Source organism: Colletes latitarsis, chromosome 6, assembly GCF_051014445.1.
Source record: "Colletes latitarsis isolate SP2378_abdomen chromosome 6, iyColLati1, whole genome shotgun sequence".
In the NCBI taxonomy this organism is placed as follows: Eukaryota; Metazoa; Arthropoda; class Insecta; order Hymenoptera; family Colletidae; genus Colletes; species Colletes latitarsis.
The window spans coordinates 8953024-8970551 of NC_135139.1; the positions used below are offsets into that span (position 1 = coordinate 8953024).

General features: G+C 34.6%; 1 protein-coding gene across 6 annotated transcripts in view; it reads left to right on the plus strand.

The window, feature by feature from the left end:
- The window catches only part of Hr3 (nuclear hormone receptor 3 ROR-beta), a 315339-nt gene that overhangs the window by 146709 nt on the left and 151102 nt on the right, over nt 1-17528 (plus strand). Inside the window, exon 2 of one of the 6 annotated variants that reach the window (XM_076767476.1) lies at nt 6686-7715. The exons of the other annotated variants lie outside the window; for them this stretch is intronic. Within the exon in view, the coding sequence (XP_076623591.1) occupies nt 7592-7715 (124 nt within the window). The 5' untranslated portion in view covers nt 6686-7591. The remainder of the gene's footprint in view (nt 1-6685; nt 7716-17528) is intronic. 6 annotated transcript variants of the gene reach the window in all.

Here is a 17528-nt window from a genome sequence, read left to right on the forward strand (position 1 = left end):
ACTAAATGCACCAGCGATACGGTTCGTTAGCGTGTTCACCGGACCCGGCTGATCTAACGGAGTCGCAGCAATTTTTTTCGCGCGCACTTTCGTCGCGCTTGTTGCGTAACACGCGTGTGCACCGGCCGCCGCTCACGGTTGTTCGTTGCCCGCGTCACACACGTGCGTCGTCGCTGGGTACACGAATCACAGTGACACAGTTCATTACACGGGTGCACTGTACGCGCTTACACACATACACAGACACGCTCGTCCGCGTGCACGGAGACTCGTCGTATATAAACAGGTTGCATGTGCTCGCCAGTCTCTCGGCGTACATGCTCTTTACATGCAGGTGTACACAAAAAACTGCGTACACATCGAAGAACCGTACATATATACTCGACGAGAGCATTTATTCCTCGCCGAGTATGTACGACACGTACGTGACGGGTGTACATAGCGTGTGAATGTGAGCGTAGGCGCACCGCTGCGACGCTTCCTTCCACGGTGAATCCCACCCTGCCCCAGAGAGAGGCGCGGGTACTGTGAAGCGGCATGAAAGCACGGAATAGACTGCCAGTGGATGTGCTCTGGCCTCTATGCGCCCGTGTGTGTGTGTGTGTGTGTGTGTGTAGATTCGCACACGAGCCGGTATATAGGCGGGTGGGTGGGTAGGCAAGGCAAGGCAGGCAGGCTCGGCTGGTGGTCGCTTGGTTGCGAGCTTCGCTCGATAGCAAAGTGCGGTTCCCCTCGACACGAGCTCTCGTACTTGCAACGCGGCAGGATTAAAGGGGAACAGTCCATGTACGGAAATGCACGATCGATGCGCACATGTCTGAATTTTCGTGTCAAGTCGTGACCGATCGGCCACGGTCTGCGGTAAACGTTGATCCGCTACCCGACAAAGAGCCGTTTCATCCGTTTCGTTTCGATTTCACGGACCCGTTTTTCGGGGACGCTACACGTCGTTTCGTGACGTTTCGATTTCCTTTGGTACTCGATTTCCCGGGTAGGGCTCGCGACGCTTAAGGGGAGATTCTCGTCTCAGTGCTTGAGGGGTAACTGTAAAAACCTGAAACAAAGCGTTTTTTTGCGATTTTTTTTTGATGGATGGAAAAGTAAGAGGATAATTAACCATGTCGCTAAATGTTAAAAAAAAAATATTTATTCAAAAATAGTGCAAAAGAGTCTTACACATTAAAATCAACACATTTTTACATTCGCGAGGTATTTGTAAAACAAATCTATTCTTTTTCATAGCCATTTCTTGTACGAATATATTTAAACAAAATTAAATAGTATAGGTTTGAAAAATTGTTTGAAATTAATTCGTGTGTCAAGGGGTTAAAGTTTTGTATAGCAATGACGTTGATCATCGCGTTTAAACAGCTATAGCTTCGTTAATTTTAGGAGTTCAAACATAAGGTTATATTTTCTAGATTATATTGTTTAAGAAAATGCAAAAACAAATCGATTTTTTCGAAGGTTCACGCTAAAAGACGCCCTTAAGATCCATAGGTTCTTGCTCGACATAGGCGCCTTGGAGCGTATTAGTTTCACGTTGAAAGAATTGACATATACATCGAAGAATATTTAAATTCATATTATAAAAACAGTCATTCGTATTATGAAAAATATGAGCATTCTATCTGGCGTGAAATATTCGAAATAAAAATTTTTCGTCGTGTGCGATCTCGAAAATATTTAAGCTTTTAAAAATTAATTTTACAGAAGCAATGGACAGTTTTAAAACTATCTTCGAAAGATTATTAATAATAAAGTTTGTAGTATTAAATTCGACGATATTAAATGAAGTGACAAAATTGAAGTAGGTAGAATAAGTCTGCTCTAGTTTAAAAAAATGAAATTCGAAAACATCACGTTTAGGTATCGATTGTTTTATGAATAGTCATTTACCAACTTATTGCGATTCATATGCACTTTGGAACAAACACACAACTTCTTTGGTGACAATGTGCAGGTGTTTTTGTTAAAATTTTGCCTCGTTCGTCGAATCGTGCGTTTTGAGCTCTGTAACAGTGACACGGCGATCTTCTTTCTCGCAGTAGTCTACATCTATTGGACCAATTTTGATGTTCAGTGCTTGCATAATAAGTAATAAAGAGCTTGTCCCATCATTAAATATTCAAGTAGCGAGGTAAGCCGTGGTTTCTACAATGAGAACATCGCTTGATTTAGAACGAACTTCCAAACGAAATAATTTAAAGTTTCGTTATTCTTTTATGTAATAATGTCTGTATAATATTGCAATAAGCTCTCTTTGTTCGATTTTTCTGTAGGTTCTTGTTAATGTGTCGACAGTTGTCTGACGAGCTTGGCTTACGACTGTATTCTAGATGAATACTATTTGTTAGCAATTTATTTTGAATTTGAAAAAGATGGATTTTGCTGTAATCAACATGAATGGTTTCAATAAAAATATATGTAAGAAATATTTGTAGATTCAGCGTTGAGAGAAAGATCACTGTAGAATGGATACAGAATTTTTGTAACGAGGAATTGCTAAAACATTAATCTTTACATTTCCAATGAAATTACATTTTTTCAAAAAAATGATCTCTAAAATAAATACTTAAATTATGAATTAATTTCAGTATGGGTTTCTTTTTGCCATCGAAAATTTGTTTATTTCTATTTTTTGTCTAACTTGATGAAGTTTTTTTTCAATTTTTAATACACGTCTAACTTCATTTTTATAATTGAGGTATCAGTTCTCCTAAAAATCATGTCTAAAAATATTGTCCTATATAAATATGAAACTCGATGAAAAATTAAGATACTGGTTAGCTCGAAACAGCAGTATAGTGTTATTTTTGTTAATTATGCGACTTTAGTTTTAACCATGATTGAATGTATTTTTACCTATTACTAAATGTTTGGACATGCTCTATAAAAAACTTGATATATCTCCGCTATTATTTCGCATTTTACTTAAATATTTTAGAAAAGTATCCCTAAAGAAACGAACTTTATGAAAGTGTAAAAAAGTTCACACTTTTTTAAATTGTAGAGCTCCTCCTTTAAATGGGTGGAATCGTGGTAACATGAGTAAGGAGAATGAGTCAGTCGAAGGCTGACTAAAACGTCTGAACCAATACGACTAGCATTCACTCCTTTCAAGACCGATCTTTCTAACTATAATACGAAAGTTTGTTACATACAAAAATAAGGAACGACGATGTTATCTGGAATTAACAAAAACGCATTGACAAATGAAATCGTATATACATTGCACACGTTTCATTAAAATAAATAAAAGAGAAAGAATTAGTTAAATATTTAGTTACAAATATTGAAATTGAAATTACAGAAAAAATACATTAATTTATATTCCAGTCTTTTTTTATATTTTTAATATTTTCTAGTCGAAATGTTTTTGATCTTATCTTTTAAAAAAATATGAAAATATTTAAGTATGATAATGCATTAAAACTATAATTAAATTAGAAAGAGACTGACACGTAAATGAACAAAATTGTTTGTTTAATTTACAGTTAAAGTGTACAGGCCCATAAAATGTAATAACAACGAAAGATGAAAAACTGTACGTATGATCTATGATATTCCAGTTCAGGCTGGTCGATAATCGGCTTTGCAGAAGGAATGCAACTTTGTTGTTTTCCTTTTTATCGTAATGGGATGCGACGTGTTAATTAGATTCGCGATATAACGGTGTCGGGCGTTCGTATGGCAAGTGCACGAAGCAAACACGAACAGATGAAAGCGTCAACGTGCCGGACACCGTACTCCATGTGCGTGTATCGTTTCTGGTTTATCCTATCCTCTTACAACTCTTCTCTTCTCGCGTGATACTCTTTTTACGTCTCGTGCACGTGGCGCTTGTAATTGTTATCTCTCCCTTTCCTTTCGTCTTTGGCTCTACCGTTTTAATTTTATCAAATTGTTGGCCAACGCAATCCTCAATTTCAGTGATCGTTACTTTTCTTTTCTTCGCGAAATCCTCTTGGCAAATTAACAGCGTTCATGAACTCTGAGAATAACGTCCTCAAAACTTAGTTAAACCAATGTTTTTTAACCAGATAAGGTCCAATTCCAATTTTTGGCTCAAAATCGAATTCTAAAACTAAGTTCATTCTTAACTAGGCCTGCATCTTCAATAAAATGATTGCTTAACAGAAAAGACTCGTGGATCTACGTTCAATTCTAACGTCATCGTGTGTTAGTAAACTACTTCTGTCAGTATACAAATTTGTCTTTCATATTAGTTGCTTAACTAAGAAAATTTATAATTTCTCTGTACAAGACATAATTATGAGTTCAGGACATACAAGTATGAGTTTACACACAAAACAATTACGTGAAAATGCAAATCAACTGTTGAGTATCGCAAGAATCAATGAAAATCAATTAGAGTCCATAATTTAGTGAAATCTCAGACAGAATATTAACTTTATTTAATAAGTTATATTTGGTTGGTGTCGATATATAAATTCACGAATATCATGTATTTGACAATAAATTTAAGAAGGATAAGAAAAGCGTTCGTGACATTGTTGACATAGATTGACAGGTTGGGATCTTATTATTTTTAATAAATCATTATGAGTGGTATTTACAAAGTATGAATCACTGGCGATTATTTATTTTATTATATCTTGCACATAAGTTTGAGTAGTAGCGATCGTAGAAACACGCAAAGTAAAGAAACGTGTTTACGCGTAAGTACTCCACGTAATTTATAGAAAGTGACTCATTGAGTTTATTTCTTATCTCGAAAAGATACTAAAAAGACTTTTCCAATAAAAATGTTACGTTCGAAAGGGAACACCTTGTGACGGATAGGGTTGGTTTTTACTGCTCGGGGCTATAAAGATTGCCCCTGACAATGAGTAATGTTTACGATGTGAGAGAAATCCGTGCTTTCGCCCATAAAATGCGTTTTCACGACGGTAATTCTAACCATTAATTTATGCGATATGACATCTTAGCTGGTAGCAAAATAACGTTTTCCAAAAATTCTGATTACCGAATTTGAATTGCATAAAAGGGCAATTACTCTAGCTGCTCCGTATAAGTGGAGGTGTCAAGGACATGTGAAAGTCAAGTTCACTTTTTGTGTGAATTTTAATTTTAAATTTTAATTTTGAAAAGGCAGTAACTTATATCTATCCTGAAATTAATAGTTTTCGAGATACTTAACTATTAACATTTAATTGTTATGTTCGAACTGCTTTAAAACTTGAATATTTCGGAAATTAATAGATAAACTTTATGATTCCTTCGTTCTCAAAACTACTAAAATCAGTCTAAGAAACTAAAATTGATCTTTGGATATCCTTGGCGTCGGGGTTGGACATATTTGATAAACGAATAACGAACAAACTTTAGTATTTATTCGTAAATTAATTTCTATCGACGTTTAACTCATAGATTTATTTACAAATTAGAATTTATTAATGAATTTTCTAAAATGAAAATTTGTTCAATTGAACTATTGTGTCTTTATATTAGTTGTGATTAGAGTTTGAAACAGATATAATATCTATCGTAGTTCTTGAAACAGTTATGAGAATCGGAAAAATGTTATAACCGTTATGGTTATATCGGTTTTGGCTTATTTTAATTTTAATTACGAACTTCAGAATCCATATTATACTCGCTCTATAAAGGGTGTTCAGCTACCTCTGGGAAAAATTTTAATAGGAGATTCTAGAAGCCAAAATAAGACGAAAATCAAGAATATCAATTTCTTGACTAAAGCTTCGTTAAAAAGTTATTAAAAAATTAAATTGAAAAATTTCAAATCGTTCTGAGAAAATTATTTTTGATTGCAGGGGTTAATTACAATCATTTTTTGTCAATAGACATACTCCTGAAATCCTACTCGGTTTCGAGAAAAAAAATCCTTACCGAAAATATAATGTCTGATCATGAATGAATGATTCCCCTGAAATTTCATGTGTTTCAAATCGTTCTGAAAAAATTATTTTCGGTTGCAGGAGTCGATTACAATTATTTTTGGTCATTACACATACTCCAGAAATTCTACGCATTTTCGAGAAAAAAATTCCTTACCGAAAATCTAATGTGAGGACAAAAATGCTACCCTGAAATTTCATGCGTATCTTTAAAACGTCATAACTCCTGAACGGATTGGAGGATTTTAATTTTTCAAAATGCAAACAACGCGTATTTTAGTGGAGAATATGTAGAATTTCTAACAATATTGAAAAAGTTGTTCCTTGACACCGTAAAATGAGAAAAACCACATAAAAATGGTCCAATTTTCAAACAGTCAATCTTGTTACTTGCCACATATACTTGCAAGTTTGAAGTATCATCAAATGATACTACAACTCATGTAAGTAGTTTTCATTGCTTGACAAAATTCGATATACATAGCTCTATTTTGTTTCTGCAACACTGTGCGTTTGAATAACCGATAATAATGGTGGTTATACCGTGCTACTTTCCACATATACTCGCAAGTTTGAAGTATCATCAAATGGTACCACAACTCATATAAGTGGTTTTCATTGCTTGACAAAATTCTGTACAGCTCGATTTTGTTTTTGCGTTTCACAAAAACAGATAATAATGGTGGTTATAGCGTGTTACTTTCCACATGTACTCGCAACTCTTTTCGGTAAAGACGATGCAGGACCGAGCGAAACGATAAATCGTTAGGGGGGTACGAAGTCGCTGACGAAACTGTTTGCAGATCGAGGATCATCGAACGCGAGACGCCTCGGGCGCCATGTCACGCGAGGAGCACGCAACGAGGGCAACGAAGAAAGCCAGGCACACGATCGTAGCGTCGACGATCACGACGAGTCGGCTCGGCGTGCTTCGACTCCGCGGCGACTGAAAAGGCTGTCGTCCAGTCGGTGGGACGTTCATTAGCCAAGGTGCCGACGATACTAATAACGGCGGAGAGGTGATACGCGGTAAACCGTGTCACGCTGTGGCGTAGGGCGAGTTGGGGTGGCGTGGAGGAGGCGGAAGAGGAGGTGGAGAAGGAAGCGGACGATGCGATGGACTCGGTGTTAACGTAATGCCAGCGAAAAGAGGGAGGTGTACATAGTTTGTACAGTTGAAATCGTTGACGATATCGGGAAGTGGTACGACGCGATTGTGCGTCGAAGGAAACCGACGGGCAACGTGGAGAAAAAACGAAACGGGTTTTCAGTGCGTTCAGTGCGTAAAAATCGAGCTTAGTAAATAATCGTTAGGGAAATATAGAGTATAAATTGAAACACCGATCGCGTAAACTATAGAGAGATAAAAAGTTACGGTTAAAGAAAATTTTTTGTTTACACACGACAATATCCTGAAAACGAAGCAATCGAATCGGTTCGACATATATAGGCACCGTGTAGGATGAACTGTTGTACAAGGTGACGCGTGAGATTTTCGATAATTCGCGGTAACAGTGGGTGGATACACGGCGGGATTCGTAATCGGTGAAAGCCTCGATAAACTCGAGCTCGATACCGACGGAGACGTCCTTTCGGGTGGCGTCGCGTTGTCCCGCAGCGGATGTTACGGCGAGCTGGTAACGAGTGCCGGGTGATCTACGGGAGTGGCAGCCTGGAAGAGACGAAAGGCCACCACCACGGCGTTCAACATGTTCGAGATGTGGAGCGCGGTGAGTTCCAAGCTGGAACACTCCGCGACCTCCTCGGGCTCGCCGTTACCTCTAACCTCGCACGCACCGCAGACACCGCATACCTCGTCCGGGAGCATAAAAGGTAACGAAAAAGCTCCGTTACGGAGACCAGAGACGCAGGTTCCCACGGCGTTCGACGATCGTAAGGAAAAAGAATCACGCGCGAGACCGCCGCTCAGCGACGGCCCCGACGTGAATTTTCTAATTCCGTTCGTGTCGGAGAACCGTTGTACGGAGCCCCGCGGAATCGTCCTCAACTAGCCATGGGACTAAAACGTGTTTAGACCTTATGTCCCGCGGAATGTTCCTCTTAACGTTTCGCTTAAACCACGTATTTCAATGTTCGACCTCCATCAATCGATCCTCCGAATCAGAGGTCGTCATACTTTTCGATTATCAGACCTAAAATCTCGCGTCGTTTACGTAACTTCTCTTCTATCTGTTTATACGTTTCATAAGTTTGCTATTGAACGTGAAATCTGTAAGACATACTTGGAAAATTCCATAACAGGCCATAGTACTGTGTGCCTAATTGTTTTTCTCAAGTAATCTGCTTTAGTTCCACAGTATAATAATAACAATTTTGGTGCAAGAATTATTTCTTAGGATCGGTCGCCCAAGGGTTAAAACGAAAAATAGTATGAAAAGCTGTATATATACGTAATATACAGTGAACCAAATGATAGTGGTCTTCTCTACTATAATGTTGTTTCGTTTGAGTTAGAGGAGAACTGAAAAAAACACGACACGTGTGTTTTCATCAAGCGAGTAAGTCGAGACACGATAGATTAAGATTTCAGACGCAGCATGAGCTAAAATCTTGGTTCAATCGGTTTTCGATTTATTCGTTTGGGAAGAAATGCAGGCCTTGAGGTCGGTGGCATGTGTCTCTTGCGCAACTATTCTGCGCAAATACAACAGCTGCGTTTTGTAGATCCTCCACTGGCAGCGCTAGTAGTAGTTAGGACATTCTTTGGTCCAGTGTGTAGCGTGAACCACATTAAATTAGCTCTAAAATCGACTACTGTATAGAAAATATTTTCATATAAAAGTTAAATTATATCGATTGAGCATACGATGTGTGAATCTTACTTTCACTACCTTGTTCTTCTACAGAAATATCAAGAGTGTCCTCCGTTTTTATGATAATTTTGTCAGTCATTGACTAAGATACTAATGAACGTAGTTTTATCGATACTATAATATTAATAACTTCCATAAATAAGCAAAATTATACATTCAATTACGAAAATGCGTACATTGACTAATTCGTTTTCGAAATAAGACAGTTGTATTTTTTCGTAAAATAGTTGACACTGCTTTAAAACGAGGGGAAACATATTTTGAATGTTATTTTTCAAATTGTAAAGAGGCGCCATAATGTTTAATACGATGTTTTGATCATCTCATCTGCCACAATTATAATAAAATACTGTTTTCCGTACATACAGTTTCTTTTATCGGAAACATTCTTACACACATAAATTTTCGTTCAAATATAATTGTATATTATCATTACATCGGACTACACGAGATGATTAAAATTACGCATCGTAGTAAACGTTTTTAATGAAGAAAGATAGCCGTAATACAAGCCATTAATTAACGTAAACATCGTTATTCTCAAGTACGTTGATCACAATGATTTTTTCTACATCTCTTGGTATTGCTGATGCTATCGATACATTGACGTGTGAAATTGATTCTCTCGTATCACCTATCGAATGAAGTGATTATCAATAGTTCGAGGCTCATCAGATCCAGCAGAAAGATCTTGGTCTATCTGAGAAGGAAAAATAGAGGAATATATACCTGTGTAATTTTTTTCTTAAAAAGAGTGTCTGTTGCATTCGACAACCATTTTCCAACGTACATGTAGATCGTTAATACTATTTTTGTAGAATCTGCTTTAATCTCAAAAGCTATTCAAATGTGACATGACTTCTGTGATATATTGTATAATTTACAATAATCTCCTGGAAAGATATCTGGAGAGTCCTCTCATTCTAACAGCAAAATTGTTTGCTGCTTAATTTATGCACCAGAGTCTTAGCGATGTTTTGCAAGAACTGCTGTCCTTTTCGTTTCTCAAGTACAGGAAGTTTCTCTTGGAGTTGTTCTTGAACTCGTGACATTATATTCTAACTATTTACGTATATTTTGAACAGAGTCTGTTGTCTTTTAACCGAGTTTAAATTCGTAAAACAAACCAGAGGGAATTTTCGCTTCGCTAGACACCGAGTTTGACGCGATTTGTATAGAGTATTTTCGATGTTGGGCATCATCTTACAAAATATTCTTGTTTTTTGTAAGTTCAGGATAATAAGAAACGAACTATGAACTTTGAAATTTGCAATTAAAAAAATAGGACTAATATATGAAGTATTAAGTTTACACCTGTTTGCAAATCCCTCTTAGAATAGTACAAACAATGTTGCAACCAACGCTAATTGGCCAATAATAAAGATTTCTACCTATGATATTCAGAATAAACTTTTATACGTTGCGAACGAACGCCATATATAACGAGTATTAATTGTCTGTATGAATTATTCAAATACAACGGTATCGCTTAAATTATTATGTATACAAACCATCAAGTTATTCTAATAATATTCTACCGTGGTATTAGACCAGCTACACCATTATTTTGTCGAGGTTTCAATTATATTTGATATTTGAATTGTAGTAATGTTAGAAGAAATGTCAACAAGACTTGCTAATACCAACGATTATTAATTTCAATTCTTGTATGGTTCCACGATACGATGCTTGAGAATTGATACATATCGATATTAACGAGCATGTCACTGGATTAGTCTCATCGCTACGATGCTTATATAACGTTCGTTTGATAATAGCGTGACTCGCTGGTATTTTCCCGCGCGCGTGTATTCAACCCCGCGTGGTTTTCATTACTAAACAAAAACAATTATTTCGCTGTATCGTGTTCCTGTTTGCTGAATTGAAAACAAACGAAGATAATAGTCAGCATCGATTTTTGAAAACTAACTTTTTCTATAGTATTTTTCGACTCGCGAATTTTGGGAATAACAAAATTTAACGAGATACTTTTTACTTTTAAAGATCGCGGGAACCTTTCTTAAATTTAGAATCGCATAATTTTTACGATAAAATTCATAAGAAAAAATTTCTCGAAACAATGTAATTTAACGAGATATTTTTTGTTTTCATAGTTCGCGAAAACCTTTCTTAAATTTAGAATTGCACAATTTTTACGACAAAGTTTATAAGGAAAAATGTCTCGAAACATTTACCAGTTCGAGCAATTTACTTTTATAATTGTTGTTTTCCTGTTTTCGTATCTGTCTCTTTATTTCTTTATTGATTTTATTAAACTTATTTTCGAGTTTTTTCGCCTGTTTCCGCTATTTTAATAATAAACAGTGTTTTCGAATTAAAAACGTCGTGTAATAAAATGCTTTAATTAATTTCTGAATGAATTGGTTTTTTAGAAGTATTAATTTTTAGAAAAATTTATAAAGACATTCGATTTAACCTGTACACTTTTGATTCGTTCGAAGTTTTCTAAAATCAAATAGTTTGCGTCTCTTAAGTAGAGTAGAATTGTTCCAATTCTGACGTGGGTCCGACTGGCCTCTCACACGCGGGTTCTACTTACAGTAGATTAGGCTCGTCGATGTCAGACGCGTCCGTGCAAACCGAAAATCGCGATCGAAGACTGCAAATTTTTATAAATATTATAGAAACATTGACACATTAAAAGAATAATTTTGAATGTATAAAATAAAATTCAATGACTTTTAATTCTTTATTAAAAATAAATATACACCTTTTCTTTCATTGGACCAAATTTTTGAATATACTACTCGATGCAGTTTTTTGTTTTGTATAAAGAAATATTCAGATCTTCCTCCAAAAAACTGTTAATTTAACTTTAGTTGGAAAATAGAAATATTAATTTACAAATTTAAAATATCTTACAAACTAAGAATTATCTGGAAGAATGTCGTAATATATTTTTATGTAGAATACAAACTTCTATTTAATAAAATGTTCTAACTGCACTTTGCAGCTACATATATGCAAATAAATATATAATAAATTTGTATTAAACCATTTGTAAATATAATGTTTTATTTTTTAACTTTCTTTGCACTCTTGAATTACTTCTCATACAAATCACTGTACTATTAGTACTAAATAATTTTAATAATTTCTATAATTTGGTTATCATCTTCAAAATGTGACTACCTTCCTCTTTTTCATATATAAATATTCTCATCGTTAATATGATATGCGATAGTCAAACACATTGATAAAAAAATATATATTCTTGATGTGTTTACTGTTTTGATATTCCAAACTGTTTCTGAAGAGACGTAATATTAATGCAAAATGTCGGAAAATTTCAGGTCAAAACATCGAAACATTTTGTCGTAGTATTTACACGTTCATTATGAATTAATCTGAATCACGATAGAAAAATATATATTGTTTAAGAAGACTAAAAAATATGATGTGTTGACTGTTTTGATATTTCAAACTGTTGTTGAAGAGACGTAATATTAATACAAAATGTCGGAACATTTCAGGTCAAAACATCGAAACATTTTGTCGTAGTATTTACACGTTTATTATGAATTAATCTGAATCACGTAATATAAATAACTCATATTTTAATTTCATTGTGACGGATTGCGTTACGCGATTTCCATAAAATCGCTGGAACTTTTACACGAATACCTCGACGCGTCGCCATATTTCAACTTTAATGTCCGATAAACGCGTTCAAATTGTCTCGTAACTCCGTGGGTTTGTTGCCATCGATTGTTCGATCTCGTTATCATGCAAGATTGCCCGAATTGATCTCAAACATTGGTCAACTGATGGATGTTACTTCCAAAATGATCGGACAACTAGATAACGATGATACGTGTGCGTAAATATGTATCGATTTACGCAGGTTTGTGGACGCAACAAACTGTCGCCACAGGTTTATGGAAAGCAACGATTTCGGCAAATTAATCTAGAATAATCGTGTAGAATAATAAACATAATTAAAAACTAGAGTATCTAATATTTATGATAAACAAAACTAAATAAAAGTTAATAAAATAGCTTGCTATTAGTAATTTTATAAACTATGTAGGTTAATGGACCACGATTCTGTATCGAAGAAGACCAAAGAAAAACAAAGTTAAACTATGTTTGCTTTATAGCAACCAGTGTACGCTGTTAATTTAAATTTTGCAAACAACGCGAAACAACGTTAATGGGAATTTGATTTTAATTAGAAACAAATTAAACATTCGTGCAATTATTTTCCGAATATTTCACGGAGGAAGCGTTTCTGTTTTGCGATCGAAATTATTCTTGTGACGAGATGTTTTACGTTCAATTGTGCCGTTGAAAAAGTGTAGGAGAGAGCGTGCACGTTTGGAAACCGACAACAGGAATACCTCGAGACGTTTCAAAACTGCTTTTACGACGTCGCGAATCGCGTACCGTCCCGAATACAAATACGAACTGGAAATACGGATCTGTCGTGCGTGTTGTACGATACAATAGTTTCTTTTACAAAATCGTTCCTGGAAACGGTTTCAAATTATCTTCCGTTTTCTCTTTTGTTATCCCCCTTTACGAAGTTTGGATTCCAATGACTTTAATGTGATCCTGATGCAATCGTTGCTTTTTTTCATTTTAAATTGTATACCATGAATAAACGCTCTGTTATTCAATAACTTGTTCACGATTAATATTTTTGCCTTATTTCGCAAAAGAACAGTTAATTCTTAGTTGTTGTATGTTCTAGAATTTCGATTAAATTGTACTTAGGCTTATCTGTTAATATCTATTTTCCAAACTGGTGTACAAAACAGTTAAATTATTTGTTCGATTTAAAATTCAATTAAACAGCGATCTGCAATGGAGAATTTTGTTTCTAAATTAATATCTGTATAAACAAAAATATTTAATTTTAATATCTTTCCTTAACGTTATTTTTTCCAATGAGTTGACAACTCATTTAAAATAAATATTTCAATATTCAATACGTCATTGTTTTGTTTTGGGTTATCAAAATTTAAGAAATCAGGCATTCCTGGGGCCTTTTCGACCAAAGCTCTTAATTTGACATATTTCATCGGTAAATTAATATTTCTTTACGAAAAAATACATATTTTCTCGAAATATGACCAAGTGTGCACCGATTGGAAAACCTATTATCGACAGTATTAGTTTATATAATTCTATAAGTTATATTTGATTTATTTAATTATGAAATTATACAAGGTGCTCGGCCACCCCTGGGAAAAATTATAATGGCAGATTCTAGAGGCCCAAATAAGATGAAAATGAATAATACCAATTTGTTGATGGAGGCTTCGTTAAAATGTTATTAACGTTTAAAGTTCGGCCCATACAGAATTTTTTTCTCGAAACTGGATAGAGTTTCGAGAGTATGTCTATTCACCAAAAATGATTGTAATTGACCCTTGCAACCGAAAATAATTTTTTTAGAAAGATTTGAAGTTTTTTTTTTCTTCGAAAAATTTCTCCATCTACCCCCTGTCGATTTTTCTTAGAAATTCGTTTTTCATGTGTAACTAATTTAGTTGACGCTGTACGGAAAAGTTGTCTAATACTTTTTTGTAGGTACCCATGAGCTCTACTTCCATGCTAAATTTCAATGAGATACGTTCACTATTGTAGGAGTTATGGCAGTTTGAAAATTGGAACAGTTTTATGTGGTTTTTCTCATTTTACGGGGTCAAAGAACAACTTTTTTATCATTATTAGAATTTCTACATATTCTACACCAAAATACGCGTTGTTTGCTTTTTTAAACATTAAAATCGTCCAATCCGTTCAGGAGTTATGGCATTTCAAAGATACGCATGAAATTTCAAGGAAGCATTTCTGGCCTCACATTAGATTTTCGGTAAGGAACTTTTTTCTCGAAAATGTGTAGGATTTCGGGGGTATGTGTAATGACCAAAAATGATTGTAATCGACCCCTGCAACCGAAAATAATTTTTTCAGAACGATTTGAAACACATGAAATTTCAAGAGAATCATCCATTCATGATCAGACATATTTTCGGTAACGAATTTTTTTCTCAAAACTGGATAGAATTTCAAGGATATGTGTATTTACCAAAAATGATTGTAATTGACCTACGCAAACAAAAATAATTTTTTCAGAACGATTTGAAATCTTTTAATTTTTTAATAACTGTGTAACGAAGCCTCCATCAACAAATTGATATTCTTAATTTTCGACTTATTTTGGCCTCTAGAATCTCCCATTAAAATTTTTCCCAGGCGTGGTCGAACACTCTGTATACGTTTTTGTTAGTGAACAAGGCCGTAAAAATGAATGGTTGTTCAAAATAAATTAAAAATAGTATTTGGGAATAGAAACGAGACATTTTAACATTTCTCGTGCTAGAGATCGTTTTACGATCTAAGAAACGATTTTCGCGAAGCGTAGGAAAAACAAATGCCCCGTTCGAAACGGGTCGAAAGACGGGCACGGGGTTTCAAAAGCAAGTTTACGATGTCGCGAGTCACAGCCGTCCCGAATACGAATACGCGATCGAAACGCAGCGACTAAATTATGCAAAGCGAAAGTACCCACGTAAGTGTGGATTGCGCAAAAGCTTTGTAAGAAGAACGCCCGTAACGTCGTCTGGCAATGTCCTCCTGCCCTCGCGATGATGCGAAAACGAATTTCTTGCAGACAGTATCTGCTGCTTCTAGATTGGTCGATTAAGTATCTCGTTCGGATTTCTACAGCCCTGATTCTGTCTAACCGAATCGACTACGGAACGTCTCCTGTCCTCCCTTCGGGTACCTTTGATTTTCTCCTTCGAAAAATCGATTTGAAATTTGTTAACATTCCTTTTAGATTAAGGAATCTCGCGGTATCCTTTGGATATCCTACCATTTTTAATGATACGTGTGAAAAAAGATATTTGAATATTTTTAACACGATTTTTCATTTGGTTTTCTTTTTGGAAAGATCAAGCTTAATTTGTTGACATTTATTTTAGATCAAGGAACCTCATGACGTGGGAGAAAAAATATTTGAATATTTTTAACGCGATTGTAATTCGAAACTTTAGTCGTTTTAGTTACAGGAAAATTGGTCTGAAATTTGTTGTAGCTTTTCTTGAACCTTGTTCGTTCAATATTTAGAAATTTTGAGTAATGTGGATAATGAAAAATGTTTAAATACTTTTAATATTAAGGTATGAAAATAAGCTATCCAATTTTTTATTGCATTACATATTATACTGAACGTAATAATTTTGTATATTATACGTATTTTCTTATTTTTTTATTTTAGACACTCGATTAAATTTGGAAGCAATCGTACTGGGATGAATGTTGAATCCGATAAGTTTTTTATCGGAAATAACGATGACCCATTTGCATTCCAAATATACACATTTATAAATATATGCTGCGTTAATTATGCTGCTGGAATTAAATAAATGACAGCTATGATCGAAAACATTTTGTAATTATCGTTCTACTAAATATGGAAAATCTAGAAAAGTAAGCAGTTTTCCGATATTAAATTAGTAATATTAACTTAAATATTTTGGGCTCCCGTCGTTTCTTTAATACTTTAGCAACGAATGAGGTATTGCAATCTTGCAATTTAAAAAATCTGACTCTTACGTTCTAGTACAATTTTCGAAGTAAAACCACATATGTTCTATGTACCTGCACAATCGTTTAACTTAAATGAAAAATAGTTGATAACGTGTTGTTGTAGAATTAATTATTTAGTATTCCGAAAAAAGTCGTTAACGCTTTCTATTTATTTTATCAATATAATTTGTATTTTATGTTTATGTCTAATTCAGTTGTTCGGTTAATTTATCAACATTATGATAGAAACTACGATTTTTATTTCATCGAATCTAGAAATTTAAGTATTTTAAAAAAGTTAATTGTTGGCAGAAGTATACTCAAGCAGACAGACATTATTTTATTTAGTAAAAATTTGTTTTCTATGCAGTTTAATAAATAGTTTCAGTTTTCTTTCATAAAATTCGACGTTTGCACCAACCTGATATTACCATTTATCCTACGTTTACATACAATTCAATCTGTTGCATAATATACACGAAAACTTACGAATCGAATAAAAATTTAATTTTACAAGACTTTCTGTGAATAGTCGATGGGGTTATATTGACTTATAATTGTCTCATTTTTATTATTTATAACTTGAAGATTGTTGAGTATCTATACCTAATATTTTGCATACTCCAAAAGAAATCGATCTATTATCATTCTGTAAAAGCACATTAAAATCAAAGTCGAATAATTCGTGTCCCATTTTTATTATTTATAACTTAAAGAGTGATGAGTTTCTACACCTAATATTTTATCTACCTCAAAAGAAATCGCTCTATTATTAATCTGTAAAAACACATTAAAATCGAAGTCGAATAGTTCATCTTCCATTTTAATTATTTATAACTTGAAGAGTGTTCTTGAAAGATCGCTCTACTCTCATTCTGCAAAAGCACATTAAAATTGAAGTCGAATAGCTCATCTCCCATTTTAATTATTTATAACTTGAAGAGTGTTGAGTATTAACACCTCGTATTTTACCTACCACAAAAGAAATCGATCTATTGTGATTCCGCAAAAGCACATTAAAATCAAAATCGAACAGTTCTTGTCCTTCCCTTGTTAGTCAGAGCTCTCAAGATAGAACGCTGGCTGAATCAAGCTATCATTAAAGCGTCTATCTGACAAGTTGTCGATTTGTCAATTCACCGTAGACGAAATTTCTGAACGGTTCGATCCTGTTGATGCATCCGGGGAGCTTTTGTCGCGGCGCGACGAACAAATCGTAAAGTCGGATCGAAACCATCTATGGGCAAAA